The 27562-nt window shown below is 49.2% G+C and overlaps 11 protein-coding genes across 11 annotated transcripts in view; 6 read left to right on the top strand and 5 right to left on the bottom strand.

Annotated features, from left to right (window-relative positions):
• The first annotated feature begins 99 nt into the window (after positions 1-99).
• Positions 100-3504, top strand: F4813DRAFT_347488 (muts domain V-domain-containing protein). Its single transcript, XM_049241970.1, has 2 exons — positions 100-682; positions 762-3504. Exons 1-2 carry the CDS (start codon positions 161-163, stop codon positions 3414-3416), a joined length of 3177 nt encoding a protein of 1058 aa, XP_049103386.1. The 5' UTR covers positions 100-160; the 3' UTR covers positions 3417-3504.
• A 45-nt stretch (positions 3505-3549) lies between these two features.
• On the bottom strand, positions 3550-5225 carry F4813DRAFT_347485 (60S acidic ribosomal protein P0). The gene is made up of 5 exons (XM_049241969.1): positions 5103-5225; positions 4886-5026; positions 4057-4820; positions 3781-3994; positions 3550-3593 (listed from the first exon to the last, which is right to left on the bottom strand). The coding sequence occupies exons 1-4, from the start codon at positions 5133-5135 to the stop codon at positions 3988-3990; spliced, it is 945 nt and encodes a 314-aa protein (XP_049103385.1). The 5' UTR covers positions 5136-5225; the 3' UTR covers positions 3550-3593; positions 3781-3987.
• Positions 5226-8050, bottom strand: F4813DRAFT_347483 (uncharacterized protein). The gene has a single exon (XM_049241968.1). The coding sequence runs from the start codon at positions 7943-7945 to the stop codon at positions 5621-5623; it is 2325 nt and encodes a 774-aa protein (XP_049103384.1). The 5' UTR covers positions 7946-8050; the 3' UTR covers positions 5226-5620.
• A 120-nt stretch (positions 8051-8170) lies between these two features.
• Positions 8171-11288, top strand: F4813DRAFT_228275 (origin recognition complex subunit 3 N-terminus-domain-containing protein). The gene is made up of 6 exons (XM_049239882.1): positions 8171-8378; positions 8429-8647; positions 8713-9021; positions 9078-9217; positions 9268-9541; positions 9599-11288. Exons 1-6 carry the CDS (start codon positions 8328-8330, stop codon positions 10730-10732), a joined length of 2127 nt encoding a protein of 708 aa, XP_049103383.1. The 5' UTR covers positions 8171-8327; the 3' UTR covers positions 10733-11288.
• On the top strand, positions 11067-12199 carry F4813DRAFT_228092 (uncharacterized protein). Its single transcript, XM_049239881.1, has one exon. It carries the CDS (start codon positions 11629-11631, stop codon positions 12112-12114), a length of 486 nt encoding a protein of 161 aa, XP_049103382.1. The 5' UTR covers positions 11067-11628; the 3' UTR covers positions 12115-12199.
• Positions 12200-12456: 257 nt separating this feature from the next.
• On the bottom strand, positions 12457-13968 carry F4813DRAFT_347469 (uncharacterized protein). Its single transcript, XM_049241967.1, has 3 exons — positions 13899-13968; positions 13333-13840; positions 12457-13101 (listed from the first exon to the last, which is right to left on the bottom strand). Exons 2-3 carry the CDS (start codon positions 13773-13775, stop codon positions 12585-12587), a joined length of 960 nt encoding a protein of 319 aa, XP_049103381.1. The 5' UTR covers positions 13776-13840; positions 13899-13968; the 3' UTR covers positions 12457-12584.
• Positions 13969-14625: 657 nt separating this feature from the next.
• On the top strand, positions 14626-15563 carry F4813DRAFT_385947 (ribosomal protein L6e-domain-containing protein; the record flags this gene model as incomplete). The annotated part of the gene is made up of 3 exons (XM_049246340.1): positions 14626-14739; positions 15011-15346; positions 15411-15563. The coding sequence occupies 3 exons, from the start codon at positions 14626-14628 to the stop codon at positions 15561-15563; spliced, it is 603 nt and encodes a 200-aa protein (XP_049103380.1).
• Positions 15564-16035: 472 nt separating this feature from the next.
• F4813DRAFT_378909 (putative dipeptidylpeptidase III) lies at positions 16036-18276 on the bottom strand (the record flags this gene model as incomplete). The annotated part of the gene is made up of 3 exons (XM_049245388.1): positions 16036-17973; positions 18023-18083; positions 18152-18276. 3 exons carry the CDS (start codon positions 18274-18276, stop codon positions 16036-16038), a joined length of 2124 nt encoding a protein of 707 aa, XP_049103379.1.
• Positions 18277-22658: 4382 nt separating this feature from the next.
• On the top strand, positions 22659-23451 carry F4813DRAFT_385945 (carbohydrate kinase; the record flags this gene model as incomplete). The annotated part of the gene is made up of 2 exons (XM_049246339.1): positions 22659-22931; positions 23011-23451. The coding sequence occupies 2 exons, from the start codon at positions 22659-22661 to the stop codon at positions 23449-23451; spliced, it is 714 nt and encodes a 237-aa protein (XP_049103378.1).
• A 1233-nt stretch (positions 23452-24684) lies between these two features.
• F4813DRAFT_227909 (2-oxoacid dehydrogenases acyltransferase-domain-containing protein) lies at positions 24685-26709 on the bottom strand. Its single transcript, XM_049239879.1, has 2 exons — positions 26358-26709; positions 24685-26289 (listed from the first exon to the last, which is right to left on the bottom strand). The coding sequence occupies exons 1-2, from the start codon at positions 26521-26523 to the stop codon at positions 24977-24979; spliced, it is 1479 nt and encodes a 492-aa protein (XP_049103377.1). The 5' UTR covers positions 26524-26709; the 3' UTR covers positions 24685-24976.
• A 381-nt stretch (positions 26710-27090) lies between these two features.
• The window catches only part of F4813DRAFT_385943 (ATP10 protein-domain-containing protein), a gene marked incomplete at both ends in the record, with an annotated part of 1287 nt that continues 815 nt past the window's right edge, over positions 27091-27562 (top strand). Inside the window, one exon of the mRNA XM_049246338.1 lies at positions 27091-27470. Coding sequence (XP_049103376.1) covers positions 27091-27470 — 380 coding nt within the window. The remainder of the gene's footprint in view (positions 27471-27562) is intronic.

The raw sequence follows: 27562 nt of genomic DNA, 5'->3' as shown, positions 1-27562 counted from the left end.
CAGTGTATAGTCTTCCGGAAGGTGCCATGGAAACTGTACCATACAGCCAGAAACAACGGAAAGCCCACAGTATGCGGGAATCAATCATATCTCATAAATGCTACATGCCAATTTTGCAACTTCAAACGTCGAACTGAACATACGATAAAAGTTCAACGAAATGAAACTAAAATCAACTGTTGTAAAAGGATTATATACTGAACTTAATTATTGTCGATATTCTGACCATATGAATAGTATTCCATCTTGCCGGCGGCTGACTTGGGCGCTCGCCCGAGCCCGGATCGGCCGCCGGACTCAGCATTCGCTGTGTTTATCAAGACGATTGAACTACAAGTTCTATGGTGCTGGCGTAACAGGAAAACCAACAGAAATAAGCCTCCAGCAGGTCCGAGGCAAGAAAACTAAATCGTCGATGAAGCTGGACGACCTCCCGCAAGGCCCCATCAAACCGGACAAGAAGGCTGCTCGTCCGGCCCCCCTCCCGGATCTGGATGAGGGTCCTGCGTACCCGACTGTCGTGCTGCAGGCTCGTATGAATATGCAGCGGTTCGACGGGTGTGTGCTTCTCACGCGGGTTGGGGGCTTTTATGAGTTGTATTTTGAGCAGGCGGAGGAGTATGGGCCGTTGTTGAATTTGAAGGTTGCGCAGAAGAAGACGAATGCTGGGCCGGTGCCGATGGTAATTATGCTGTTCTATTCTATTATATACTTCCTACCTAATCAACGAGCATAGTTCTGATGTTATTATTATATTACAGGCTGGCTTCCCGTTCTTCCAACTAGACCGGTTCCTGAAAACGCTGGTCCAGGACCTGAACTGCTACGTGGCTATCGCGGAGGAGTTCCCCAACGACCCGGGCGACAAGATCAAGTCGAATGGGCTGATGCACGATCGGAGGGTCACGCGCGTTATTACGCCCGGCACGCTGATCGACGAGAACTTCATCGACCCTTATGCTAACAATTATGTCATGGCGATTCACGTCGACCATAAGAAGCAACAGGCCAATGTTTCTAGACCCAAAAGTAAAATCAAGGGTATAGACCTGGGAAACTTAACCCCGCCACAAGTCGGCGCTGCTGCTACGCCGATAGGATTGGCCTGGATAGACGTCTCTACGGGGCAGTTTTACACGCAGTCCACGACAGTTACTTCACTGGCATCTATCCTCTCGCGCGTTGGTCCGAGGGAGGTGGTTGTAGACCAGGTCCTCGAATCGCAACGGGATCACCAGCTCTTCAGCGTCCTAGCAGAGGACAAGCACTTGGTCACCTTCTCGCCGCATACCGGGTTCCTACCACTATCGGAATGGAGCCCGATGCTAGAATCCGACATCTCGACACAAATAGCGCAGGGCTTCAGTCCGGACGAAGTCCACGCCGGGAGCTTACTCCTACAGTACGTGCGGGACCGCCTGCAAGGTCTAAGCATGAAGTTGCAGCCGCCGTTGCGCTACGACAGCATGTCTGTCATGTTCATCGACAAGAGCACCATGCGGTCTCTCGAGATCAAGCAGACGATCCGAGATGGCACCTTTCGCGGGAGCCTGCTACACGCCGTCCGCAAAACCGTTACCAAAGGCGGCGCTCGGCTTCTAAACGCCTGGCTTAGCGCTCCGTCAACGTCTCTCGAGACTATAAAGGCCCGTCAAGACCTCGTCAAGCACTTCATCCAGAACTCGGATCTACGCGACGAGCTGGTAACATTGCTAAGGCGGAGCCACGACTCGCAGCGTTTGGTTCAGAAATTCGCGGTTGGTCGTGGAGATCCGGACGATCTTATCGCTCTCGGGAACACCATACGAGCTACCCAGGATATCGTTTCCCTCCTAGAATCCTCGGAGGAGACACCCACTGCGAATAGGACACAGGCTGAAAGTAAAGGAGCCAGTTGCTTCGCATCTCTCCTTTCGCGCATCACGCTCAAAGAGCCGGCCCACCTTGCCAACCTCATCAAAACGTCCATCGACGAGGAAGGATTAGTCCAGCAACACCGAGACGAAGATAGCGAAACAAGACAACTCCTGACTCTAGCCGAGGACGTCGTCGCTGCCGAGGGTACGACAGGGGACGCCTCCTCCCTGCCCAAGGGGGCCATGGCTATGAAAAAGAGAAGGCAGAGCACCTCGATAAGAGAACACTACTCGGACGACAGCGTAGCTTTCGTCTGCAAGCCCGAAGCCAGTCCCGGCCTACGCGAGCTCCACGCCAGGTTATCGTCTCTGCAGCAGGAGAAATCCGAGCTCGCCGAAGAACTGCGCACCCGCTACGGCGCCGCCAGCCTAACCCTGCGCTGGACGCCTACCCTCGGACACGTGTGCCACGTCAAGGGCGCCAGGGACATGCGGAAAATCATCGATAGCAAAGACAGCGAAAACGGGGATAGTAATAGCAATGCCGTGGCGGCAATAGTTGTCAGCTCGAGCCGTAGCACACGAGCATTCCACACGCCAGAGTGGACGACGCTCGGGCGGCGTATTCACCAGACGCACTTCGAAGTCACCGTCGAGGAGCAACGGCTGCTAGCCGAACTACGCGCCCTCGTCGTCGCTAACCTCGTTAAACTACGCCGCAACGCCTCTGCGCTCGACGAGCTCGACGTCGCTGCCTCCTTTGCCCGTCTAGCCGCTGAGCACGGTTGGACGCGGCCCGTACTCCACGACATCGATACTACTTCTCCTAGGAGCGAACACATCGTCCTCGGCGGTCGACATCCCACCGTCGAAGCCGGTCTCCGCGAGCAAGGCCGCTCCTTCACCAAGAATGACTGCTGTCTCCAACTACACGAACCCCACCACCACCACCACGGCCGCCTCCTCCTAATAACCGGCCCCAACATGGGCGGCAAAAGCACCTACCTCCGCCAAAACGCACTAATCTCCATCCTCGCCCAAGCCGGCAGTTTCGTACCCGCAGTCCACGCGAGCCTCGGCATCGCCGACGCCGTGTTCTCGCGCGTCGGGTCCGCCGACAACTTGTCCGCCGACCAAAGCACTTTTATGGTCGAAATGCTCGAGACGGCCGCCATACTCCGTCTAGCGACCCCTCGATCCTTGGTGATCATGGACGAGGTGGGCCGGGGGACAACGCCGGAAGACGGCACGGCAGTGGCGTTTGCCGCGCTGCATCATCTGGCTACGGTGAATCAGAGCCGGGCCCTGTTTGCTACGCATTTCCACGGGCTGGCGGATCTGGCTGCTGAGAGGGAGATGATGGTTGAGCAGGGAGGCCCTGTGGATACGTATTGTACTGATGTTGAAGAGGATGGTGCTGGGGGGTTCGTCTACGTGCATAAGCTACGAAAGGGTGTTAACCGGCAAAGTCATGCGTTGAAGGTAGCGCGTTTGGCTAATTTACCCGAAGCTGCTATCGCCGTCGCGAGTGAGATATTGCAAAAGAGCCAGTGTGCCTAATTAATAACGAATATCAAGAGAGGCAGAGACCATCACGAGCTACGGTATCTACGTCAAGACACCCATACGATACGATACGATACGATACGAAACAGTAACCGGTCTAAACGTGTAGGTAAAATACGGCGAGAATGCCATGTAATTTTACGATTTAGGAAGGGTAGGTAGTCTGCATTTCTGGGAGTGGGTTAGCGCTCAACTCTTTATACCATATGTACGGATAAAACGGGTTTGGGAGAAAGTGTCTCATAGGGTCGTGATGTGTGTCATCAAAAAAGATTCAGGGTTAAAAAGCTCTTGATATCATTTGTATAATCATAGAACACGCAGAAAGATAGAAATTGAAAATAGGATTCGAACTCACCATTCAAGAGGAAGCAAAGCTTTGCACGCGGCAATGCAACCAACCATCATATCACAAATAGGCAGACATATCTGATTCTTCTGCAACGCGTCTCAATTGACCGTTATAGACCTATGTACCGTCGATTTTCGCACGCCTAGATCTTGCAAACCCAACCGAAGCCCAGTTTGATGCCAATCCGTTAACACCGCGATCATATCATGAAGTTTAGTCACTGCGAAAAGATATGTTAGCAAGATCGTAAAGCTGGGAGCCTGTGAGTTAGAAGAGACGTACAAGAGACCACCGAAACCCTCATCACCAGATTCCTCCTCGGACTCGTCCTTCTTCTTCTCCTCCTCGGCGGCGGCGGCAGTTCCCGAAGTCTCGGCAGCAGCGGCCGGGGCAGCAGAGGCATAAGCATCGGGGTTGGCGATGCGGTCCTTGAGCTGCTCGATCTCGGGCCAGCTGTAGTCGGTCTCGACGGCGACGGCGAGGACCTTCTTGTAGCTGTTGACTAGAGAGTGGATGACGGAGGGCAGGGTGGGGAAGTTCAAGGCGAGCGACAGAGCAGCGATAGTAGTGATCGTGCTAGTGAAAGTCTTGAGAAGCTGGTCCTCGCCAATGTCGAGAACGCTGGGAGGGAAGGTGTTGCCCTGGTCGTAAACCTGCGAGATGCCCAAACCGTAGGTGAAGGGGGAGATGTTGAGCATGTTGAGCAGGGTGGCCTCGGAGGGACCGACCTTGCTACCAGACTCAACGAGCTTCAAGTCGGTGGTAATTTCGATGGTACCACGGGCAATCTTGGTAGGGACACCGAGAGCCTGGAAGAAAGAGGTCTTGCCGGGTTCCATACCAGTGTTGCCAGCGGGGACCCAGACGTCAGCCGGCGCAACGGCACCAGCACGAGCAGGGGCAGCGACCTTGTTGGACAAGATCTTGTCACGGATAGTCTTGAGGTCACCGTTGGTGAAGACAAAGCCGATGTTGCCCCTGACGTGGGGAAGGAGACGCTCGTACTCGGGGGTATCGGAAATGAAGGTCCTGAGGGCACGACGAACCTGAATATCGCGATCAGTCGACAAGTTGGCTAAACATAGGAATGATTTGCAGTTTTTCTACTCACCATGGTGTTCTTTCCCATCAGAACGACAGCCTCTCCACGGAGAGACTGTCGGATCTCGTGCATCTGCTGCGAGCTGACATTGTCGACTGTGACGAGGAAAACAGAGCGGTACTCCTCGAGCAAGCCCTTGAGCTTGGGGAACTATGCGCAACCGATTGTTAATAATTACTTCTTACTGAAAACAAGCCGTTGAGGTGAGCAAATAATTGCGACGTACGTATTCCGCCTTCTTCTGTCTGCTGGCTCCCATGTCTTCTTATTTGTGAAGTTAGGATTTTTAAAGCCGATGTTGTTGGTTGATGGAGATTGATGAGGGTATTCTGAAGAGCAGAAAAAAGTCACATTCGGTTGACACTTTAGGTGGAATTTCGGCTAATTGTTTTTTTCGACATCCGGATGTGTGCAAGACCCACTCTGAAAACTGCCCCCCCCGCTAGGGCTTTTTTGTCTGCCCGTTTCGGGGTTAACATTCAACTCAGCCTTATCTCTTATCTACTCGTAGGATGTATCAATGTACATATATAGGGGATATAGGGGATATAGGGGTAAGAGTAAATGGGGCACATGTCGGTGATGCTATCTACATGTAATCATACAGTTATCATGACCTCAATACCTAAGGTATGCAGCAGATGGATAGCTAGTGTACACTATCATGGGGTATTTTATACAAAACTTGTGAATATCTGTTATATCAGATGTACAGGATCATATATCCGACAACGCTTCGGGGCTTCACACCTCGCTTTGCAACCCCATCTCTATGGCTGCCTGCGTGATATACTCCATAACATTCGGGATCTCTAGTACCGCGATTTGGTTTCGTATGAATTGATCGAGGAAATTACCCAATTCTTCCCTCTTCACATCGTCCGGTAGGTTGACACCTGCGCGAAGCTCTCCAGACGCGATGAGCTCCCGATGTCTTCGTCTCAGATAGGTCTCGACCTGTTTCCCGGCGTGCACCAATCGGAGGCCACCTTTGCCCTTCCCAGTCCTTTCGATATCCATAGATCCTACCTGTAGCTCTAGGATTATGATGTCTGGGGGCGTGAATTGGAATATCTGCCTCAATGCTCGATACGCTAGTAGAAGGCCAATCTTGTCGTCGAGTTTACGAAATGAGTGCAGAATGTATCTGGCTAGTTTGACATCTATACCACATGTAGCAAAGATGTGGGCTGACTTAACCAGTTCGGCAAAGAGAGACCTTGTCCTGGATATTTCTTCGGGGATGTGTCCTAGTGGTAACTGGACGAGGCGGTTGACTGGCAATGCCTGCCAAAGAACCATAAAAGTCCACGAGTCCGGCTCAATTTGATAGTGTTCGGCCAACCCGCGAAAGAGGGACGCGACATGTTTCCCTTGCCCATCTTGTAGATAGGAGAAGAGTAACTGGTTTAATATGAATGAGTCGGGTGTAATTTCTGCACTCCTAAAAGCCCCCCAGAGGTCTTCCATCTTGGCATGGAGGCCACGATCTTTATAGTTTTCTGCTAGCAGCGAGAAAGTTTCCAGGCTCGCTCTAGGCCAGCCCTCTCCGTACTGTCTCAACCTGACATACGTAGCGAGGTCTTGCATGTCTTTTCTAATGCTTACAAACTGTATTCGGGCATTAATCATAGCCCAGGCAACGTCCTCGGCTTTTTGTATATTATCGGCGGTACTCGACCTTAGCCACGCACCAATTAGGCCATTCACCACAATCGTATGAGGCATGACGCCCTTAGACTTCATATGCAGCAGAACGTTGTAAGCACCCTGCAGATCGCCTGCCCCTATTAGCCGCTTTAGCCATTTGCCGTAAAAAAAGGAATTGGCAACACTGGGAGCCACTCTGTAAGCTCCGCGTAGGTCGATGGTGTTGGAAGTCATCATTTCGACAAATATATAAAATGCAAACTCTGTTTCGTTTGAAGCAAGGAAGTACGAAATGATCTGATCGTAGTCGTCAATAGTAATCGAATCGCCCAGTGTGGACCTGAGTCGTTGATACATTTCGAACCCCTTTTCTACCGTGGCGGAATTTTCGGCACACATTCGAATAAATGGTAGTAGATATCGAGGATCTTTGTCGTGGGGAGACTCGAGTAGCGTGTTAGCAACCCGCTCGGCTCGAGCTACGTCGCCCATCAGGCAATACATTCGTAGCCCAAGCTGCCAAAATTCCGCAAAAGTCTCTGGATTGGCGCCGAGTGTAGTGACTAGCTTTTTATGAGCTGTGATCGCATCTTCCCTGAAGCCGCTTATAAAAGAGGCCTCGATCGCAAGGAGTTGTTGGTCGGCACGCAGGCTCACACCAGCCTTCTGCATATCTTCAAGTAGAACGTGGATATGTGACATGCGGTTGGGATTATTCTCATGGTCTGCAGCAAGAATCTGCCAGAGTAGATCCCATATGTCCTCATGGACTGATTCCCACCTCTTGGATAAAGCGGTGCGCGCTGAAGAATAATGCTTCCATGCCGAGTTGACTCGCTTAAGTTTTAGAGTGCCATTATAAACTTTCCTACCGGTCGTCTTTATCATATTGTTTAGCTTGGCGATATGTATGCGACCTTCCAGAACGGACCAGTCCTCCTCAGGCAATAGCAATGAAGGCTTAGGTAAAGACTCATCCTGGGTCGCAACTCGTTTTCGTAACTTCTCGGCCCCTTGCTTCCCCCAAAGTTCCTCGACTATCCTGGTAAATTGGGTTGCTTGTTCCAGCTCTTGCTCCAATTCTTTCAAGCGACTCTCAGTTTGACCGTCTGGGTCCATCAGCGACTGGCCAAATTCGTCCTCATTTCGTAGACGGCGCAGACTCCCACCCTTCCCTTGCTCGAAATAATGAACCGACACTCGGGATTTATCCTCTTTTACGAGGCCTAGAGCCTCTAGGGTCTTCTGGCGTTCGAGTTCTTGTTCGTGTGATAGGCGAGACGAGTGTGTCGAAACGAGGGGTTGTGCAGCTTGCGAAGAATGCCGTAAAGCCCGTTGCGCCGCGGGCGTTCGCTTCCGTAAAGTCGACAGACATGACCTACAGATGAAGTTTTCGACGATGGCAGTTCTCGGAGGCATGACAGAGAAATAGGGTTGTATGTTATGTCGTATTTGATGATACACTACCTATGTAAGTGAGCGGCAAGACGCTGCTAAAGATAGGAATCTTTAAGAATCTTTTTTTTACGAAAATTTAAGGTTGATAAGGTGATATCACCGCTGCTGGCCGGTCTAGCGCGTCCCTAGTCCCGCCAGCCCCGCCTAGAATTATTACAGGGGATGATTTAAGGCCCAAGGGTGGTAGGGATTAAGCAACGCTAAAATAAGACCCTGTCTATGTACAACCGCTGCACGATCACGTCCACCGTCCACTTACAAGTCTCAAGACGCGTACCGAACTTACATTACTACCTCCTATGTATTGAACCTCAAGACTCATGATCAAGACTCATATCTAATCATGGCCGTTGACGAATCGCTACGAGAAACTTATGAAGAGAAGCAGCACCAGGTAATAATACTTATACCGACATGACCAGACTTAACACTAATAAAACTTAGGCTGCCTACATCTTTGATCCCTTAGACGGAGTCGATGGTGCAAGTAGGCCTGCGAAGAGGAGGAAGGTCTCAAATCGACAAAACAAGGCAGAGGCGCAGGAACCAGATGCTTCGTTAACTTTCCAACCCCTTTTTGGTGGTTCCGAGAATGAGCGCTGTGTTTGCCTCCGCCAACAATTATTTGAGACGTCTTGGTCTCAAATTGATGAGAGGATACAAGTTAGTTATTACCTGTCGTATACGACGTTAAACAATAAGCAATAAGAACTCACCATTTAATATAGCGTATACTACGAATGACAAACCAATCTACATTAGATCAGGTTACCTCATTTCTACAGACAGTCCCTGATCATGCATCTACGGGCAAGATCCCCTCTGCCTTCATTATCACCGGCCCAAATTTAGCTTCTCAGGATCTCTTATTTGAGCAACTTTCAGAAGCTCTACAGGTCAAAGTAGATGCAAAAGTAGTGCGGCTAAGATCCGGTGACGCGTCTAATCTGAAGGCTGCCTTGAAAAAGATCATACACAATGTAACAGCAAGAGAGACAGATGATGAAAACGACTTGGAGTTATCTACGGGTAAAGATGTAGGCCGAGTTTTCAGATTTACCCCAAGTATAATTAATTCTAACTTGCAATCCAGGGACGTAAATATCTAAACTACGACCTCGAGGCTCTCCATGCTCATCTCAAAACCAGCCCCCGTCGCCATATCATCATCGCATTTCAAGACAGCGAGGCCTTTGAAAGCGGTCTACTGTCTGATCTCATCTCACTCTTCAGGTTAGTGCGCTTATCATTATTCACGTCCGACGACTAACTTAGCTTTTCAGCTCATGGCTTGACCGAATCCCATTCTCTCTACTCTTCGGAGTGGCTACCTCAGTAGAGCTATTCCAAGCAAGGCTCTTGAAGTCTACTTGCCAGTGTCTCTACGGGGATCAATTTGACGTCGAGCAATCAACATCGATTATTGAGAAGATCTTCAAGGCTGCTATCGCACATTCAGACGTTTCGCTACGATTAGGTTCTTCCCTCGTCCACGATCTTCTAGAGCGCCAACGGGATCAAGTGTCGAGTATTCCAGTATTTGCAAGCTCATTGAAAGTAAGTCGCATACATGCCAAGGAAGTATAGAATACTATAGGATACTAATACTTTCAGTATGTTTACATGTGCCACTTTTACGCAAATCCTTTGACGGTCTTCTTATCTGATAGCCTAAGTGCCGATATAATTCAGGATGCACATATAGAAGCAATGCGATATCTGCCCTCATTTCGTCGACACGTAGAAGCAGTTATTAGGAAGGGTGAAATAAAGCAGGCAAGATTACTTCTTGACGACGATCAGCATCTTCGAGTACTTCTAAATGATTCTCTACAAGACTTCCGTCAGTGGTCATTGAACCTTCTGCGCAAGCTAAAGATCTTGACCGCTAATCATGTTTTGTCTCATGATTTCACTACGCTTTATCTGGATGCACTTGCTCGCGGGATCGACTCGGAACAAATCGCCCAGTTCTCGGAATCAATAAAGCGGATGCAGCCTGCAGACAGTATCACATTTCTGAGTCAGGTATTATCTGATATGGAAAATGGAGACATCAACCTAGGGTTAGATCCTTGGGCTAATGAAGCTGAAGGGTCAGTCTCATATTTTACCAGCTTATTGTCCAGTGTCAAAGACTTGCAGGCGAAGGCCGAGGAACAAGGGAATGTTCTTCGAAGCAAGTACAGCGGGCAGACTAAGATTTTGAGGACGACTGTCATTGCTCAAAAAGTCCAACTCAGCGAAGATGCAGCAACTCTCACGGACGAAGATAAGGCCTATACTCATCTTATGGATGGACTTATCGAGCATCTAAAGGAGAAACTCAACAGCGATAGCGCAAAGGACCTACTATTCAATGAACTCTGGTTCTTTGATTCAAAATCCCCTTACAGAGATGTATTTATCCCGCGGCCAAGAGGGGTTGTTGAGCGGGCATTGTCACGCCCCTACGACTATCTCAATTGTTCTTGTTGCGAGACAAAGGAGGACAGCATTATGCCGTCGCTCCCTACAGCTGCCATATTATACCAACTCTATCTTGAGACTGGCTCTCTTGTCAACGTCGCCGATCTTTGGTCTGCTTATTACGGAGTTGTCTGTGAAGAAAACGAAGATAAACTCGACGAACAGTCTGCACTTGTTTTATTCTATCGCGGGTTGGCCGAGATGAAAGCCATGGGTCTTGTTAAGCAAAGCAGGAAGAAGGCGGACCACATAGCCAAGCTTGCCTGGAAGGGATTCTAGAGGGAAGAAGGGCTCATAAAATTAGACCATCTAAGAAGAGTCAAAAATAGTAGCGGTTTTTGTTTGGTTATGCCTAGGGGCAGGCAGCTGACACAATGGCGGTTCTAGGTAGAAGAAATCAACAGATTAGTTTTGAACCGGTCCATAGAGGAACTATTTACATCTTTAATATGCTTTTAGGTGCTATTCGGATATTGAAAGACTTTGAACATGGTTAGACAAAGCTCCGTTTAGACACATGGCGGCACTAGCAAACAAAGAAGTAGTCGTCCGAAGTGCAACACTCAGAAGCGTCGAGCACTTGACAAAGAACTAAGTAGCCATCTCCGTACATACAAGAAGAAACGACAGCCGCCCTCGAATCTATGAGGAGACTCCTGCGACTTCATCCCAGCAGCTGCGTAGTTGACCAAAATCCCCAAGTGCTCGTTTCTCTCCTAACGTCCCGTCATATAAAACTTATCTTTCGCCCATAGCTGCTGGCGGCTAGACACAATCGTCGAAGGCCGATTAGAATAACTGAAAAAAAAAACAAGAAAGAAGCGAAGAAGAACGAATCTTATACGAGCCTTCTCATTTTATCATTATTATTTATCATTTTTATCATTGCTTTTAGCATTATCCACTCATTAAAAGAACTTCACTCATCTCGCTAGCAAAGCAAAGCAGAGATCGTAGCCATTCTCAAATTATACAAGAATTTGAACTTGTCTTCTAGAAGAAAATCAGGGCCGTCAGGTTATAAAAACAATTACAACCCACAAGATCATCATCACCAGACTGCCTGAATTCACCACATTTCATTACCTCGAGCCGTCTTCTCACCCAACCCTATCAAGCTACCTACCACGACAACGTCAACCACCCACTCGCCTCTCACACCTCCCCCCCCACCAATGGAGAACCAGACGCACAGCCAACCTCCCCCCGCCCTCGGGCACCGCCGCGCAGCCCAAAACGCCGCCTTCCGGGAAAAACTGCGGCAGATGGCGCTCCCCCTCGCGCCGCTAGTCCAGCTGACCACCGGCGAGATCCACCAGTCGTTCCCGCTGACGCTCCTCAACTTCTGGCTGCTGACGGACGCCGAGCTCGAAGAGCTGGCGCACTTCTACCACCAGCGGACCCCCTGCCAGTGGACCTTCCACTACCCGTGCCCCATCGTCTGGGCCTCGGACGTGACGCTGGAGGAGAAGCGGCGCCGCATCGGCCGCTTCATCGGGCTGCGCGGGTGCGAGACGCCCACGGCGGCAGCGGCGAACAACGGCCCCGCCGCCCCGGCTAGGAGCCTGAGCGAGGAGGAGATCCTCGACCAGGCCCGCCAGGCTAGGTTGTTTTCGGACGAGGAGGAGGCGTGGAGGAGGAAGTTTGGCTGGTATAATTGATTGGCTGCTTGGGCGGTGGTTAGTTAGGGACAACGCTAGGGGGAGAGAAAATGGGGAGAGAGAACAGAGAGATACACGCATAATAGGGGAGGTGGTTGGTTATATTCTTCTTTACGATCTCTGAACAGAATACTTATTTAATATGAGCACTTGCAGAAATCTATGCTCCCTCATGCTGATTTCGTGCTGTCCTGTGATATCCAGTCGCGGACTATAGGTAAATATATCAATATTATGAGATTATCAGTGATCCGGTCGATAAAACAAAACACCAAAGTCATATAAGTGAGGATATTAGAATAGTAGGGGTTACCTTGATCCTGTCTCTACTAAATTAAAAATGTTACATATCTCCCACATTCAATCACAAGACAAAGAACCAAAGGGCCGTTGAATAATAGATTATCTATACACTTGTGATGTATGAGTGCCTACCATTATTTATAAACCCAACAGTCGGGCGATCCTATTTACTTTTTCTGCACGCTCTTCTTGACGCCCTCCACAAACGCCTCCACCGCATCCCCGCCGCCTAAAGGCATCTGGCTTCCTTTGAGATACCCGCCGTGCTCAACTGGGACGGAAAGCGCATCTGCGATGCTGGGTAAGCCCCCGTCTCGGATCGCCATCGTCAGACTGGCTAAGCTTTGATGGAACTGCGGACTTCGCAGGACCTTTTCTAGTAACGCTTTCTTCTGGCCAAGGCTCATGGCTTCCTTGGCTGCTTCTATCGCCGCGGCGGTTGGTTCTGCCGTAGTGTCTCCCTCATCCGCTTGTTGGGATAGGACCAGGACCGAAGGAGGTAAGAAGCTGAGTAGATTGTCCACTTGCTCTTCTGTAGCTTGTCGGGCCATAGGAACGGTGACGGGAGGTGTTAAAAGATCCGAAAGGAGCGGATAAAGTTTTTGTTCCACTTGGCTTCCTCTATTCAGCGAGTTTAGGAAGTTTCTCACTGCCGTAGCAGCATCCGAGGTTCCCGAGGCAGCACTAACAAAACGTCAGCGCAGAGCTCCAGCGGACATATAGGCAGCAAGTGAATGACGAAGAGATATATTATTTCCCATTTGCGGGCTTATCTCTAGTATTACATGGAAGCCCAGCAGGCCAAAGCCTCTGGACGTATTGGCTAGTGTTTTCTTTTTGTCAAGTGCATGCAATGTTCTCGCCCCTGAATATCCTTTTTCAAACGCCGCAAACGAAGAATCAGGAATCACCTACGCTCTACCACCATCGGCACCGCCTTCTCGCGCACCCTCGCCCTCATCCCGTACGTCGCCGCCAGTCGCGCCTGCGCCGGCACCGCCGCTACCTCCGTGGGGATCGCTAGCACCGCCGTGACTTTCGACGTCCTCCATGGTCTCGTCATTATCGTTGCCATGTCGGTCGTCGTTGCTGCTGTTATTGATCGAGGCCAGTTCACGCGCCACGTCGACCTCTTCGCCCTGGAGAAGCTTGTCGACGATGTCGCCAATCTTGAGGTCGCGAGGGCTAAACCAGTTCGGGTTGCCGGTCCGACCTTGGGGTTTTGATTGTAGGTAGAAGAGGTAGCGCTGGGAAGAGGAAAGGAACTTGAGGATGAAGACGCGGCCGTTGGGTTTGATGGCCCCGCTGGGTTGAGTTTTCGGGTCGTAAGGTACGAAATGGCCGTCGGTAGGCACCATGACGAGGTCTAGCTCGGGTTCGTCGATAGGTGCACTCCGCTCTCGCCAGCAGAAGTGAAGTAGTTCTAAGAGGCGTGAGTAATTATGCGTAATGCTCGGCATAGAATGCTAGGCAATACATACCATCTTCGGAATAGAGGTAAATATAACCAGGCTGTTCTGAGGGCTTGACCTTGAAGGGTCTTCTTGAAGACTAGTATTCTGGTTAGTCGTTTGACTGTAGACGGCCAATAAGCTTAAACCAGAGACTTGGGTGTATATACATCTATATCGCAAAAGCCAGCCTTAAACGTTATGATAGGCGTTATCGACATTTTGGGCGAATGTTTCTTGTCAAAATTATGGTATGAATGTATGCCTGGGTTGAAATAAAATAGAGAATTGGAGAAATGGGAAAATGGTTGTCAATGGAATTACGTGACGCTTGTTTAGATTGATGCTGGCTGTAAGGCTGCAGGAGCTTCGTCAAGCAGATGCAAGAGCTTACAACTTCGACTTGGCTTACCTAAGAGCTACGTCGACACATGTACCGTATACGTAGCGTAAATACACTGTAAGACTCACTAGGTAGGTACCTAGGTACCTATGTAGAAGCACCTTCTCCAGAAACGTGAGTCTGTGGCTTATCATTATCAGCTGTAAGATCCGCAGCGCACCAGCCACATTAGCCCCACCCTGTCGCATAGATTAGATTTCGAACGGTGGCACCAGGGCTTCGCCTAAGCCCACAACTGAATTGATCTTTTTGCGCAAAGTGGAATTTCTGACCTCGCATCATCAACCACAACGAGGAACCTTGACAATTTCCCTTCAACCCACCACAACACCTCCTCCCCCGAGAACCTTCACGATGTCGCAGCCGAGCACACAGAAGACGTTCGGGAAGTCGACCCGGGAGGTCCCTCACCCTTCCCAGAAGGCACAGAAGTGGTATCCCGCCGACGATGATTCCAAGCCCAAGACTGTAAGTTGACCAACAGCAATTAAAAAAACCCCCTCCCGAGCTTGATGGATCTATGGCATTCGCAACGCGATGTGTTGAATTTCGGAATTTGTGAGAGAAGTTGTTGTGGTCTTGGTGAATCCGTCTCGAATCTCGAGGCTGCTGCAATTCTACATTGAATTTCAGTTACGGAATTGTGCAGATAGATAGACACAACCAATTTCCCGGACGAACTACTACATTGCTTACCGATAATTTCGAATTCACTTTGCTAACAATTCCGTGTCAATAGACACGCAAGGCCCTCCGCCCCTGGGCTCCGCGAAAGTCTCTACAGCCCGGTACCGTGCTTATCCTCCTGGCCGGCCGCTTCCGAGGCAAGCGAGTCGTTCTCCTGAAGACCCTCGAGGAGGGTGTTCTCCTCGTCACCGGCCCCTTCAAGATCAACGGTGTCCCCCTACGGCGAGTCAACTCGCGATACGTCATCGCTACCTCTTACAAGATCGACCTCGCCGGCTTAGAGCAGGCTAAGATCGATGAGATCGCACAAGCCCAGTACTTCGCCCGGGATAAGGTAAAGGACAAGGCCAACGAGGACGCCTTCTTCAAGCAGGGCGAGAAGCCACAGGTATGAACTATTTTACAGGAGACTTGATAAGAAAGAGACAGAATGCTAATACGCGACACTACAGAAGAAGGAGATCAGCAGCAGCCGAGCAGCGGACCAGAAGACCATCGACAAGGCTCTAATCGCCAACATCAAGAAGGTGGACCTGCTCGCCAGCTACCTTGCCAGCTCTTTCAGCCTCCGAAAGGGCGACAAGCCCCATGAGATGCAGTGGTAGACTTGCGCTCGCCTGGAGGTTTCTAGGAGGAAATGTTGCTTTTAGAGAAAACTAACTTACATGACTTTGCGGACGGCGGATCGCGGAACTGGGCTGGCTCTGCCAATTGCATCTGGACGTTGAGGCATCGGTCACATTGATTCTGGCGTCTGTAATCGAGGTTCTAGTCAATAAACGACTATCAAGGCAAAAAACTATAAAAAAAACTTGGAATCGCGTGGACGAAGTAATGTGCTACACGTGTTACTAATATTTGCAAAAGACAATCCATATTCACGGATTGTTAATTCCGCTTACTGGGAGTGAAATTTTGAGGCTTACGAGTTAGGAAACACGTTCTCTTGCCATGATTTTTATTCCTTTGTGAAAATGAATTCTTCATGCAATCCCGGATGCTGCCCGCCTAGAATGCTAGATGCTCATGATATGCTCTTTACCCGAGTTACGTACTCCTTCTATACTCCTTCTACAGTTAGACGTTTCGTTCTGCCCAGCTCTGTATCATTCCCTCGGGGGTTGCATCATAGTGCTTCAGTGTAACTTTACCAGTAGCCTCGTCTAGGTAGGTATTGGCTTGTACAAACACCTTTCGAGGCTGCTTGTTGCGCAGAACTTCGTTTCTAACCTTCTTACCCCAGAAATCAGGATCGACATTTGTCATCTCAGTGTAGAACTTGGTTCCATTCTCGACATCAGCTGTGGATTTGTAAATGTGCAACTTCTGAAGATAGTCGCCTACCGCTTTGCGGCCTGCCGTAAGGATCTTGGAGCGATCTAAGTTGATCGTCAAACCAGTTAGATCATCTCCATTATATTCTAGTTTGCAGAAATCATCGTCAGCCTCCAGGAAGCACTTGAGAATGGAAAACCGGGCTTGCGAGTGAGCTTGTCCCCATTTTTTACTCTTAGGATCCCACATTTCAAGCGATGTGAGACCGCCTCGAGCCATAGAGAGATAGGAGGCATAGAGCACATCACCCGCCTCGCCGTTAATGTCAACTGAGCCGTCCCCGAAACCAAAGATCTTCAAGACGGGGAATTCGCAGCCAAGGTACATGGCGACAAGTTCTGCACGACACTCTTCATATGAACCGGACAAGCTGCCGAAAACGGAGCTCCATGTTTGGCCGGGTTTGTACCAAGTTGTAACAGGCTTTCCGGTTAGGGGAGAGATGGGGGGATTTTCTTTGTCGAAGTTGAATTCCCCCGGCGCGGTTTCTTGTAATAGCTTACCACAACCGTGCCCTGTGAGCTCGTGGAGACCGACTAGGACCTCGAAGGAGCCATCGAGATAGCGTTGAAAAATATCAACATCTTTCTCCGCAATGAACGGAATCTTCTCGTTCGGAGCCTTCGCGCTCATCACATTGCCGAGAGAGACGTTCTTGAAGCCTTCAGTTTGTCTGATATCATCGTAATTGGGGATGTTGATTCCAATTGGAATCCCCGAACCAGCAAATGTTAAGACTTCAAGTGATGTGAAGTCCGGAGACAGAAAATTGTCTTTCTCAAAATGCTTATCCCACGGCAAAATTGGAATGAGAGCAGGGGCAGCTTCCACAAGAGCCCCGAAAGCTCGGGTGCGTTCTAGGTTGACCACAGCAGCAAAGCCTTCCCACTCGGCTCGGATACCGGCGGGGTCACGGTACGTCTCGATAAACCCGATGTTGGACTCAACCATCGGGCCCTTGTCTCGGATCCAGAATCTTTGGCTATCCTTGAAGGCGAGTAGTGATCCCTCCTCGAAGGATTTTGCATAGGCATTGTACATCTTCTTCTGAACATCATTGTCCGCATTTTCTGCCGCTCCCTTCGCACTTGCCGTGGCAGCGGCCAATTCTTCAGAGTAATCGCCATAGACCAGGTTAACCGTCTTTCCAGCCAATGCACCATCCTCGATTTTAAATGTAGTCTCCTTTCCAATATCGCCACCTTCACTAGGAATAGTGCGGGTGGCAGAAGCTATCAGAATATCAAATGAGCCATCCTTATTTTTGACAAGACGGGTATTCTCTGGGAGCAGTCCTTTCTTCTCCATCCATGCTGAGATGGCGTCAATTTCGACTTTAGTGATATCGGGCGATCCAGGATAGTAAGTGGTTAAATGCCCTTCTTCAGGGTAGCCGAGATGTAGCAGGGTAGGTTTATCGGCAGAGAAGATAGCGCCGGAGGTGGCATTATAAAACTTCTGGGCATCAGGGGATGTTCCCGCAAGTGCAGCGAACACGGATTCGGAGCACCTCGGGATGAATTTGGCGTCACCGAAGCTCTTGTAATTGCCATTGTTCCCTAAGAACTGCGCGGCATACTGCAAGAAGTGATCTAAGTCCCCATCCGTTATACCAGCTTTGGCCTGTAGCGTTTTCCAGTCGCCGCCGCTATTCTTATGAAGGGCTAATATGAAATCGTACTGGATAGGTGAGCATATAATAATGTAACTATAACGCTGGCCGGCTTACTATTGGTTCGGACTCAGGTGAGATTTGTCTCGCCACAATCCTGGTACCTTGAAACGACGCTCTATCATAGATTGTCAATACATGTACAAAGTCTTCGTATCCCATAGAAGTTAATAGAATAGTAGGTACCTGCTAGCGAAATGTGCGTATCTTTTTTGCCGATCAGTTAAAGCATCAAAATGTTTTTCTATCTCAAGCCTCACGACACTAGGGGGTGCATCGGCAAGATATTGTTGGAGTTCTTGAGCATCCATGTTTGAAGTGAAAGATCGAATGACAAAATGGCTAGGAAGATTAATTTGTGGGTTTGATGTGAATATATTCGAGGACCTTGGAGAAAATCTCGAGACTAGTAACCTTGATGCTCGGGCTATCGAAGGAGTACTTCGAGTCAAGGAGGAGAATAAGGTCATTTAAAGATGAGGAGATGTACAGTTTGGCTTAGTTTAGGTACGTTCTTACTTTCCTATGCGGGTTCCGGTTCTATTGGAGGTTGGTACATACCTAGGTTAGGTAATCACCACCGCCACCTAACTTGGCCCCCAAATCTCTTACTCCCCAATGTACCCCGCACTTTCAAAATCGCGCCACAACTCTTATACATAAGGCTGCTACCCCTCAATAGCCACAAGCTCAAATGGGCATCTCTAGGTACTTCGATACATGTACTCATCTATAACATCGGTGCTTTCTTCTTCTCGAAAGACAGGTCTATGTAGTACATAGACTTGATTAAACAACTTTCATGAACATTTAATTATTCAGAAGATAACTAGGGAAAAGTATAGATATCGGATATAGGCGTTTAAGAGGCTTACCTATAGCAGTTAACGACCTATGTACATTAGGTACTTACTTAGGTAAATAGTCTAAGAATAATGTATGTAATAAACAACGGAATTTTTCTCTGAGAAGAGTATTTGATGGAAATATTTAAAGAAGCAAGGAAGCTTAACAAGATGAGTTCTTTATATACGCAAAGCTACCAGTGCAATTCAATTCTCGGAGGCCCTTATAACCGAACCTACTTATATCATGAGTAGAGTGCATGTCTTTTCAACAAGCGTGCAGAGCCACGTTTGAATAAGGTTAAGAATCTGCTGACCTGGCGGACGCCTTGTTTTCGAGTGAAACTGGACGCGGGAATAGACGTCTAACTACGTATGAGGCGTATATGTAATGGCACCTCTATCTCGATATTTGAGACACGGATATGTAGCCTGCCTATAGTAACTATAGTAACTATAGTAGCACAGCGTTAGTCTGAACCACAGCAATGTCAGCCGCTATGTATGCAGGCAAGTCAAATCCTATTGCACTGGTGCGAATCCCCATCGTTTAAATGGACCTCATGACCTCTTACCTGCATGGTGATTATCCAGACCGTTATGAAATCGCACTCCTCCTCCTCCTCCTCCTCCTCTTCCTCACTTACCGACTGGCCGAATTCCTCCTCTCGGAGATTGTATTTATCAAAGTTGCATGCGTTCCTCTCTTCGCATCTCAGTCTATCCTGGCTATAGCCAACAAGTACCTTTACGGAGACTACAGTCGAGAGGAAAGACGAGTTGATAACGACGAACCATAGTATTGAAATTCACGAATGCTTATATTGTGGAAATGGGAAAAGCTAGAATATTAAGATGACCTGTGAGGTCTGATCTGTCACTTGCAGGTTGCAGAGGCCATGAAGAATCATGCAGAACTAGCCTTAGCGCTACCTAATATTTTCACCTTGGTACTCGACCCAAGCGCTGGATCGCATCCGCAATACTATCATATGATTGGCGGGAGGTGTGCCATTGAGCGGTGAGGAGCAAGCCCTTGCCGTTACTCCCCGTCCTGCCCCGGGCCCACCAACACCGACGGCTCCCTTGCTGTAACAATAAGTGTCTCTGACTAGAAATCGATTTGGAACAATTCCCGCGGGTGCACGAAAGTGGGTTTACCGGAACTGACACCCGAAGAGAAGAGGAGAAGGATAGCTGAGTTTTGACAAGCGCGTAGCGATACGAACGCTTGATAATTTCCAGGTAGCGCTGGTATAGAAATTGTATAACATGGACACGAAAATACTACCATGCTACATGGTACATATGTAGGTACACAATAATAGAAGACGACTGACCCTTATTACTACATAAATAAGGAACACGACGAGTCTGTAGACGATCAGCCATTGTTACACCAAGAAACCTATCACTTTTTGGAGTAAGTCCATATCGCGTACAAGTTGGTAGGATGACAGGCAGAAGAACCTTTCAACCGAAGTGCTTGCGAGTAGGTAGGTAATATATTGCGAGAGGGAGAGGTAGTGGTTTTGACATCGTCCTCTTATCCTCTCCGGCCCTCTTGATTTGTCTTGGGCCGACAATAAAATAGAATCGCGTTAAAGATCCGGTCCAATGTGATAGCACAGTTTTAGCCCTGCCAGATGTGCGTCGTCCTCGTCCTGGGTTCTGATAGGGCGAAAGTTTTCGTGGCCAATTTGTCGCTGATTTTAACGAGGACAAAGAATCGTACTTCATGAATAGGTACCTACCCGATCTAGGTAATATCTGTTCTTATGACATTCTTATGGCATATGAAGCGTGTCGTCATCGTTCATCATAGTTAAATTCGCTTCAAGCGCTTGATGTTTCGCATCAAATAACATTGTACCATCGTACATAGGTAGCTGACCTCTGGGATTGAAGTAACGGGACTCAGGTACAATCGAACCCGGAAGTGATCAGCTTGTGACCCATAGATTTGCTTCTCCCTGTTCTCACCACGTTTTCCTCCACACTTTTCCATTCTCACGTTAGGGCCAACTTGGTATCGGTTAGTTCAGGCTTCGATGCTTCGTTCGATAAATTTTCCATCAGCCTAATGTAAAAGAGTGGAATACCAATACGTCCAAGTACCTAATGTATCTTTACCCCCCACGCTACATTTATAAGGTACGTAGGTTGGTACTCAGTAGCTGGAGCACACCTCGAACGCTTTTGCACCGAGACCCGTCGAATCAGTCATCTCATGACTCGGGAGACAACGCGGAATTCCAAAATAGGTTATAAGAGGAGCAATGATAAATTAAAAGAAGAACAACAAAATGCATACATAGAGCATATAAAGAAATAAGGGATACATGACCATAAAGAGATAAAGGGGGGAAAAGGAAAAAGATGAAGACTGAATAAATTACCTATGTACCTTAGGTAATGTATGCCGACAAGGTACATAGAAGGGCAATTAAAAAAAAAAAGTTAGGTACATGTAGGTACCTGTGGCTCTTAACATACTAGGTACCTACCGTAGGTGTCGGTGTGTCGTCAACTCCTTCCCCCCCAAACCCAGCAGGAAAAGACCCCAAGTTCTAGATGTACCATTGTACCTTTTGCATAGGTACGCTTTCTTGCCCTCCCTTCCAAGTTCAGCCTGTTCTTGAACACCTCAATAATGGGTAGCGTAATACAACTCGTCAGTCCTAGGAGTCACCTAACTAACCTAGGTTAGCCTACTGCTGTAATACCTACATCGAAATTGTTGATTTCCATTCGCTATTCGTCATGTCTCATTACCAAACTTCGCTTCTCCTAATACTGCACATCCTCTGTGCTGGCTCCGGTCAAGCCATGCCTTCGTTCCCCCCTACACCGTGGGTTGGGTAACCTTGAAATCGCAACACACACTTTTCTAATCCCTGGCGAGGGAAAAAGCATTCGACGGCTCGCGAGTTATGCCCGTAGACAAACTCGATGCAGATCCTCACCGGCGGGTAGAATCTCTCGGTCTAGTGGATGCCGTTCGGTTGTTGGGTCTGGCTTTCAACTCGCAACATCCAACTCGGGCCTATTTATCGGACCTCACGTTGACAATGTGTTCCCCCACTCGAGTTGTGTATTTTATTATTTTAAGATGGAGAAATATATACTTCTGGGGCATGCTATGTATGTAGAACATACATATAGAGTACACTGTTTAGGTACCTCTTGGCCTTTTACCCGCGCCCCTCCCCTCCCTGACGTCAAGTAAGTCTGGAGCCCCAAGGAGACGGGAGTCCGTTTATCTGATTGGCTCATCCTCATGAGAAATTACCTTCTTTGATGTTCTCTCGAGCTTCTTCTAGCGTCTAGCCCAAACCGATCCCTGACCCCGTCTCGGGGATCTCAGGTACTAGGCTTTCGCTGAATTTTTCTGCCCATCTAGCGGTCGTCGGCACTGCCCAGATGTGGCACAAAACAGCCAGGTTTTAAAGTACGCTACCTACCTCGTCATTCTACGTTTGTAGGAGCAAGGCCTGTTGTGATGTACACTGTTGTGATGTACATACATACCAAGTGCTGACACCCACTTATAAAGCCAACGCTTCGCCGACAGTCATCGGGTCCACTGCTATCTGCCCTTGTTCTACCATATTGCGCTGCTTTAATTACCCCCGACTTCCTGTATTTTGTTTCTTGATCTTTCTTGTCTCCTGAATTACATCGCGAAGCTTGTTGTTCTTATATACCCCTGGTCCGACTCATACATTAAGTGGCTAAGCTACGCCCAATACACACTGTGGCTTTCTGTTGCTGAATACCACCGATATCAACTATTGCCGCTCCATTGGACAAAAAAGCAAAAAAGTAAAAACAACATATATATAACCATGTTATCCTACGACAATCCCGTCCCAGTAAATGGAAAGCACTCTGCGGCTAGCATGGCTGCTTCGATAAACACTATGGCACCGAACCCGAAGCCTATCAATGCCACCATGGTACCAGTAACGTCGAATAACACTATCGCAAAAACTAATGGCCAGCCGGGACCCAGACACCATCATATCTGGTTAGTCACTGGCCCTGCCGGTTGCGGAAAAAGCACTGTGGCCAAGCACTTGTCAACGGCCCTCAACTTACCTTACATCGAAGGTGACGAGGTAAGTTTAGTTTAAACCTAATTCCAGCAATTCTACAAGTCCTGCAAGTGATACAAGTGACTAAATTGTGGTCCTTAAGTTTCACACAAAGGCAAACGTTGAGAAAATGGCCAATGGCATACCATTGACGGATGCTGATCGATGGGACTGGCTCACTGCCCTGCGAGAGGAGTCCCTGCGAAAGCTAGCAGATGGCGCTGAAGGAGTTGTGCTTACCTGCTCGGCTCTCAAGCGTAAGTATCGAGATGTCATCAGGGTGGCCCCTTACTACTCGCACGACGTCGTTCTCCACTTCATCTACCTTCATGCGCCGGAAGCTGTTCTCCTTGAGCGCGTGGGGCTAAGACAGGGGCATTACATGGGGGCAAACATGGTCCACAGCCAGTTCTCTATTCTGGAGCCACCGACGGCAGAAGAGACGGACGTGATCAGCGTCGACGTGAGCAGGCCTATGGGGAATGTTCTAGAGGAGTCTCTGAACAAGGTTCTCCAGAAAATGGACGAGACTGCATCAAGCTAACACGATATGACTTGGATGGTATATAAAGTGGGATGAAATAAACGGTTGCAATTACAAACGATAGATGAGTGGTTGAGATTAGCGTCATCCATTCAAGCGAGTTTAGGAGTTGGTTCCATGCTTTCACTTTTGGCGCAATTAGAGGCTTTTGGCTGAGGGGATGCCCGTTTCGAGTAAACTGCATCATGCAAGCAGCGTGAGCTGTTGTATAGGAGTCCTGGGATATTCATACAGATGATACAATTGGATTATAGAGCAATGAGATATTCATATCACGTATGCCATACGTCGTATGGGGGTCACGTATGGGGGCGGCTGCAGGACCCGCTTGAACTGTGCTTTTGGCCTTTGGGGTGAATAGATCTACCTACCGATATAGTGTAGATGGACGGCATCGACCTTATGAGGAAGGTGTCGGGACTCGATAGAATATTGATTCTAGGATAGTCCCTTCTTCAGGTTGTACATACATAGTTATGTCGACACATCTCGTATAGCCACCCTTCTGGGGCGTACCCAGAGATGGCCGCGCATCTGCATACATACATACATACCGCTGTCCTGCTCGCGTAGAAACGGGCAAGGCCATCGCCGTTCTGAGCCCGACCCATGAATAATCACCCCGTTCGGGGAACAGGTTCCACTAGTGGGACGGTAGGATCATGGATCCTCACACGCAGCCAAGATCCGCCCAGAGATGCAAACAGGCGGGCGGGCATGCGGGCATCTACATATAGGCATCTGGTCTACATATACGTACATGGTACACGGACACGACAGGCGGAGAGGAGATGGATCGTCGGGAAACCCCTGCGCCGCCCTAACCACGCCCGCTTTCGAACTAATAAGAGATACCTAGCTTCCGTTGAGATAGCTATGCGTAGGGTGGCTCAGGGCTGTAGGCTTCATCCAGCGTCCGGGGCTCGCAAAGAAAACGCCTGAAGTTGACACTTGCCGGGCGTCGGCGTCAGCATCATCATCATCATCATCATCATCATCGGTTTCCGCTTCCAGCCCCGTGCATCGGACGGGTGTTGTACGTGGCTGTGTCTCCCGCGTGATAGCCCTCCTATTCGACGGGGTCCAGTCCGGACAAAGGAAAGGATCCACGTGAACTCGATGTCGAGAGCGTAGGACACGATGGCGACGGATAAAATCTCTACCTCACACGGCGATACGCGATACCTAAGCGCCAAGAGCTATAAAATCCGATGGCTCTCGCTCTGTAGTAGGTAGCTCTACGCGTGACGACTACACCCGGGCATGCATGAATGCACATCGACCAGAATTGGGGAATACGTATGCTATTATGCTAGGTATGTATGGAGTAATAGGTAGTCTTGCGACTATGATTTCCGGCTATCGTATATGACATATCATCTTCCAAAAGTTATCATATCATATCCTGGAGCCCGCCGCGCCTAACACTGGTTCACTCTATAGATACGCGGGTGGCGTCCCGTCTATTCCACCCTCGCGGTGTCCATCTTGGGTTTGGGCATCAAGAAGAAATTCCATGCTTATGCTATCGCAGATGCAGAACCATAATATCTGGCTCCTCTACGATCTTGCGCACGACCTCAGCGGCTCGCGCCATCGTTGCGCCGTCCACGACACGATGATCGGCGCACCAGCTGAAATTGCAGACCTGCTTCTTGACAACATTGTCCTGGTCATCGAAGGCTGGCACGGTTCGCATGCGTCCCACGCCTAGAATAGCCACTTCCTTCTCCACGATGACCGGGGAGACATATGTACCGCCGATGTTGCCTATATTGGAAACGGTAATAGTGCCTCCGCTCAGGTCCTGCGGCGAAAGCTTGCCAGACGCAGCTAGCGATTGCAGACGTGATAACTCTGCAGCTATGGAGAGGATGCTCTTCGCCCCAGCATTCTTGATTACGGGAACTATAAGCCCCGAGGGGGTATCCATAGCGACGCCGATATTGTGCTGACTGCGGTGAACCAACCTCGGTTTTGAGGTCTCGGGGTCCACGTCGACGCGGGCATTCAGAATAGGATACTGATGTAACGCTATGGAGACTGCTTTTACGATGAAAGGTAAGTAAGTTAATTTCGATAACTGACCGTCGGTTGCGGATTCCGATACGACCTTGTTGAGCCGCCGGCGTAACTCAACTAGCTGAGAGAAGTCGATCTCGTCCGCGTAGAGGAAGTGCGGTATGGCTAAAGACCGAGTCATAGTTTTAAACATTTGTTGTTGCGTATTCGTCAGTTGTATAGCGGTCTCAGTTTGTCTCTCCGTATCCGGGGGTATGCCCGGGGTTATGCCCGGGAATAAACTTGTTAGTTGAGACGGCTGCGTAGGGGAATCTCTCTTTTCAACAAATTTATAGATATCTTCTTTTAGAACTCTGCCATCTTTCCCTGTTCCCTCAACTTCCATTATATCAATATTTAGTTCCTTTAACCGATGTCGAACCGCTGGAGTTGCCAGAGATGCATACTTCCCCTTCTTTACTGGAGGTGGCTGGGACTTGGACTCGACTGCCTTATCTATAGTATCTTGACTCTGAGTAGGTTTGCTTAACGATTCCTTGTTCAACGGCTGCGAGGCTCCTTTTTTTGAGGGCTCAGGCGTGATAAGGGCGTCTAAGGCTTCCTGACCCGCGCTGCCTTGTATATCAATATCCACGAATGGTTTGCCTACTTTCGCCATTTCGCCGGCCTCGTAGTACAGCTTCTTCACAACGCCCGAGAAGCGGCTTGTGATTTCGACCGAGGCTTTATCGCTCTGGACCTCGCACAGGGGTGAGAACTCCTCGACTCGGGCGTTGGGTTCGACAAACCATTGTATGATTTCGCACTCCACAATGCCTATACGCGGTGTAAGTTTCAACACGGAGACAAGAGGAGATAACGATCTAATATGAATGAATCCTCACCTTCGCCAATATCAGCAAGGAGGACGGGCTTCACGGCCTGTAGATTCCTACTCGCGTGAAATCCTCTTATTAGGGCAGCGCGGACTTGCGACTCGGGGGTGCGATTTAGATTCCGGCATAGTTGCCATTGATGGCGAATTGCGCGAGAACTACGGTGAAGAAACATTGTATATAGATGGGTATATAGTTGAATTGGGAATATTACATTTTGGATATCTAAAAACGAAACGAGACGCAACTAATGCATGGGAAGCTCGGTTCATGGAAGAAGAGGAAGGTAAGAGGGGAGAAACCAACTTAGGTATCGATGCTGACCTTCCCGCCCTTTCAAAAAGCTACGGGTTTAGACCGACGACTTCCAATTCCCCCACATTGTGCCGTTGCTTTCCGGAATCTGGGGAAGCCGATTGTGGCCGCCTAGCCGCTTTTAAGGCTTTTTATACCCTTACCCCCACTACAATTGGATGACTATGTCATTGGATCCACTAGGTCGCGTTCCTGCAGACGTGCCGCCAACCTTGATGAGCGATAATGCCACTTGATAATGTCACTTAGGTAATACTTTTTTTTTTTTTTTTTTTTTTTTTTTTAAACCTTTTAGCTTCGGCCTTATTTGAAATTTTACGACGTTGGAATCCGAAGTGCGTGATGCTAACGGCAGGATCCGCTCAGCCTCAGCTCGCAACCATCTCATTGAAATGTATTAACTATTGGCTTTATATCTCCTCGAATCATGTTGCTTGCCCGTAGGCCGGGGCTCCTATGCCTGATCTGCCAATCGAGAGCATTTAGCACCTCGTACCGCTTGCTGGCGGAGCAAGGTCCTGCTGCTACGAAGGCTATAAAGCCTGCCGCAAGTAACAAACCGGCCAAAACGGAGACACCAGTCTCGCCGGCGCCGGTCAAGTTTATACCTCCTTCTCCGTTAGAAGATGCGCCGAGGTCCTACGGCAAGCGGATTGAAGAGTTCACGCCGAAGCCGCTGAACCGGCCGATAGGTATGCCGCAGCCACCGAAACCGGGCGAGAACACAGGCATAGACAACCGGACGTTAAAGCAACGCCGCGATGACTTCGTAAACTACGACAAGCATCTAAAGCGCCGCGACGAACTGTACGGCACACATGGGGGGGGGGGGGGGGGGGGGGGGGCGGGCGGGGGGGCGGCGGGGGGGGGCGGGGGGGCGGCGGGGGGGGCGGGGGCGG

This window comes from Daldinia decipiens, assembly GCF_022478715.1.
Source record: "Daldinia decipiens strain CBS 113046 unplaced genomic scaffold F4813scaffold_4, whole genome shotgun sequence".
In the NCBI taxonomy this organism is placed as follows: Eukaryota; Fungi; Ascomycota; class Sordariomycetes; order Xylariales; family Hypoxylaceae; genus Daldinia; species Daldinia decipiens.
Note: the sequence above shows the minus strand (reverse complement) of the source record. Positions and strands in the feature narration are given on the sequence as shown.

What these genes read in the sequence shown, in the direction of transcription:
- F4813DRAFT_228275 (XM_049239882.1), top strand. Translation starts at nt 8,328, where the DNA reads ATGGCCGTTGACGAATCGCTACGAGAAACTTATGAAGAGAAGCAGCAC. An exon ending in ATGAAGAGAAGCAGCACCAG is followed by an intron (nt 8,379 to 8,428) that starts GTAATAATACTT and finishes AATAAAACTTAG; the next exon opens with GCTGCCTACATCTTTGATCC. An exon ending in AGTTATCTACGGGTAAAGAT is followed by an intron (nt 9,022 to 9,077) that starts GTAGGCCGAGTT and finishes CTTGCAATCCAG; the next exon opens with GGACGTAAATATCTAAACTA.
- F4813DRAFT_347469 (XM_049241967.1), bottom strand. Translation starts at nt 13,775, where the DNA reads ATGGTGCCTACCGACGGCCATTTCGTACCTTACGACCCGAAAACTCAA. An exon ending in GGTGCCGATGGTGGTAGAGC is followed by an intron (nt 13,102 to 13,332) that starts GTAGGTGATTCC and finishes ACGTTTTGTTAG; the next exon opens with TGCTGCCTCGGGAACCTCGG.
- F4813DRAFT_228092 (XM_049239881.1), top strand. Translation starts at nt 11,629, where the DNA reads ATGGAGAACCAGACGCACAGCCAACCTCCCCCCGCCCTCGGGCACCGC.
- F4813DRAFT_347483 (XM_049241968.1), bottom strand. Translation starts at nt 7,945, where the DNA reads ATGCCTCCGAGAACTGCCATCGTCGAAAACTTCATCTGTAGGTCATGT.
- F4813DRAFT_347488 (XM_049241970.1), top strand. Translation starts at nt 161, where the DNA reads ATGAAACTAAAATCAACTGTTGTAAAAGGATTATATACTGAACTTAAT. An exon ending in ATGCTGGGCCGGTGCCGATG is followed by an intron (nt 683 to 761) that starts GTAATTATGCTG and finishes ATTATATTACAG; the next exon opens with GCTGGCTTCCCGTTCTTCCA.
- F4813DRAFT_347485 (XM_049241969.1), bottom strand. Translation starts at nt 5,135, where the DNA reads ATGGGAGCCAGCAGACAGAAGAAGGCGGAATAC. An exon ending in GACAGAAGAAGGCGGAATAC is followed by an intron (nt 5,027 to 5,102) that starts GTACGTCGCAAT and finishes GGTTGCGCATAG; the next exon opens with TTCCCCAAGCTCAAGGGCTT. An exon ending in TGATGGGAAAGAACACCATG is followed by an intron (nt 4,821 to 4,885) that starts GTGAGTAGAAAA and finishes CGCGATATTCAG; the next exon opens with GTTCGTCGTGCCCTCAGGAC.
- F4813DRAFT_227909 (XM_049239879.1), bottom strand. Translation starts at nt 26,523, where the DNA reads ATGTTTCTTCACCGTAGTTCTCGCGCAATTCGCCATCAATGGCAACTA. An exon ending in CCTTGCTGATATTGGCGAAG is followed by an intron (nt 26,290 to 26,357) that starts GTGAGGATTCAT and finishes CACCGCGTATAG; the next exon opens with GCATTGTGGAGTGCGAAATC.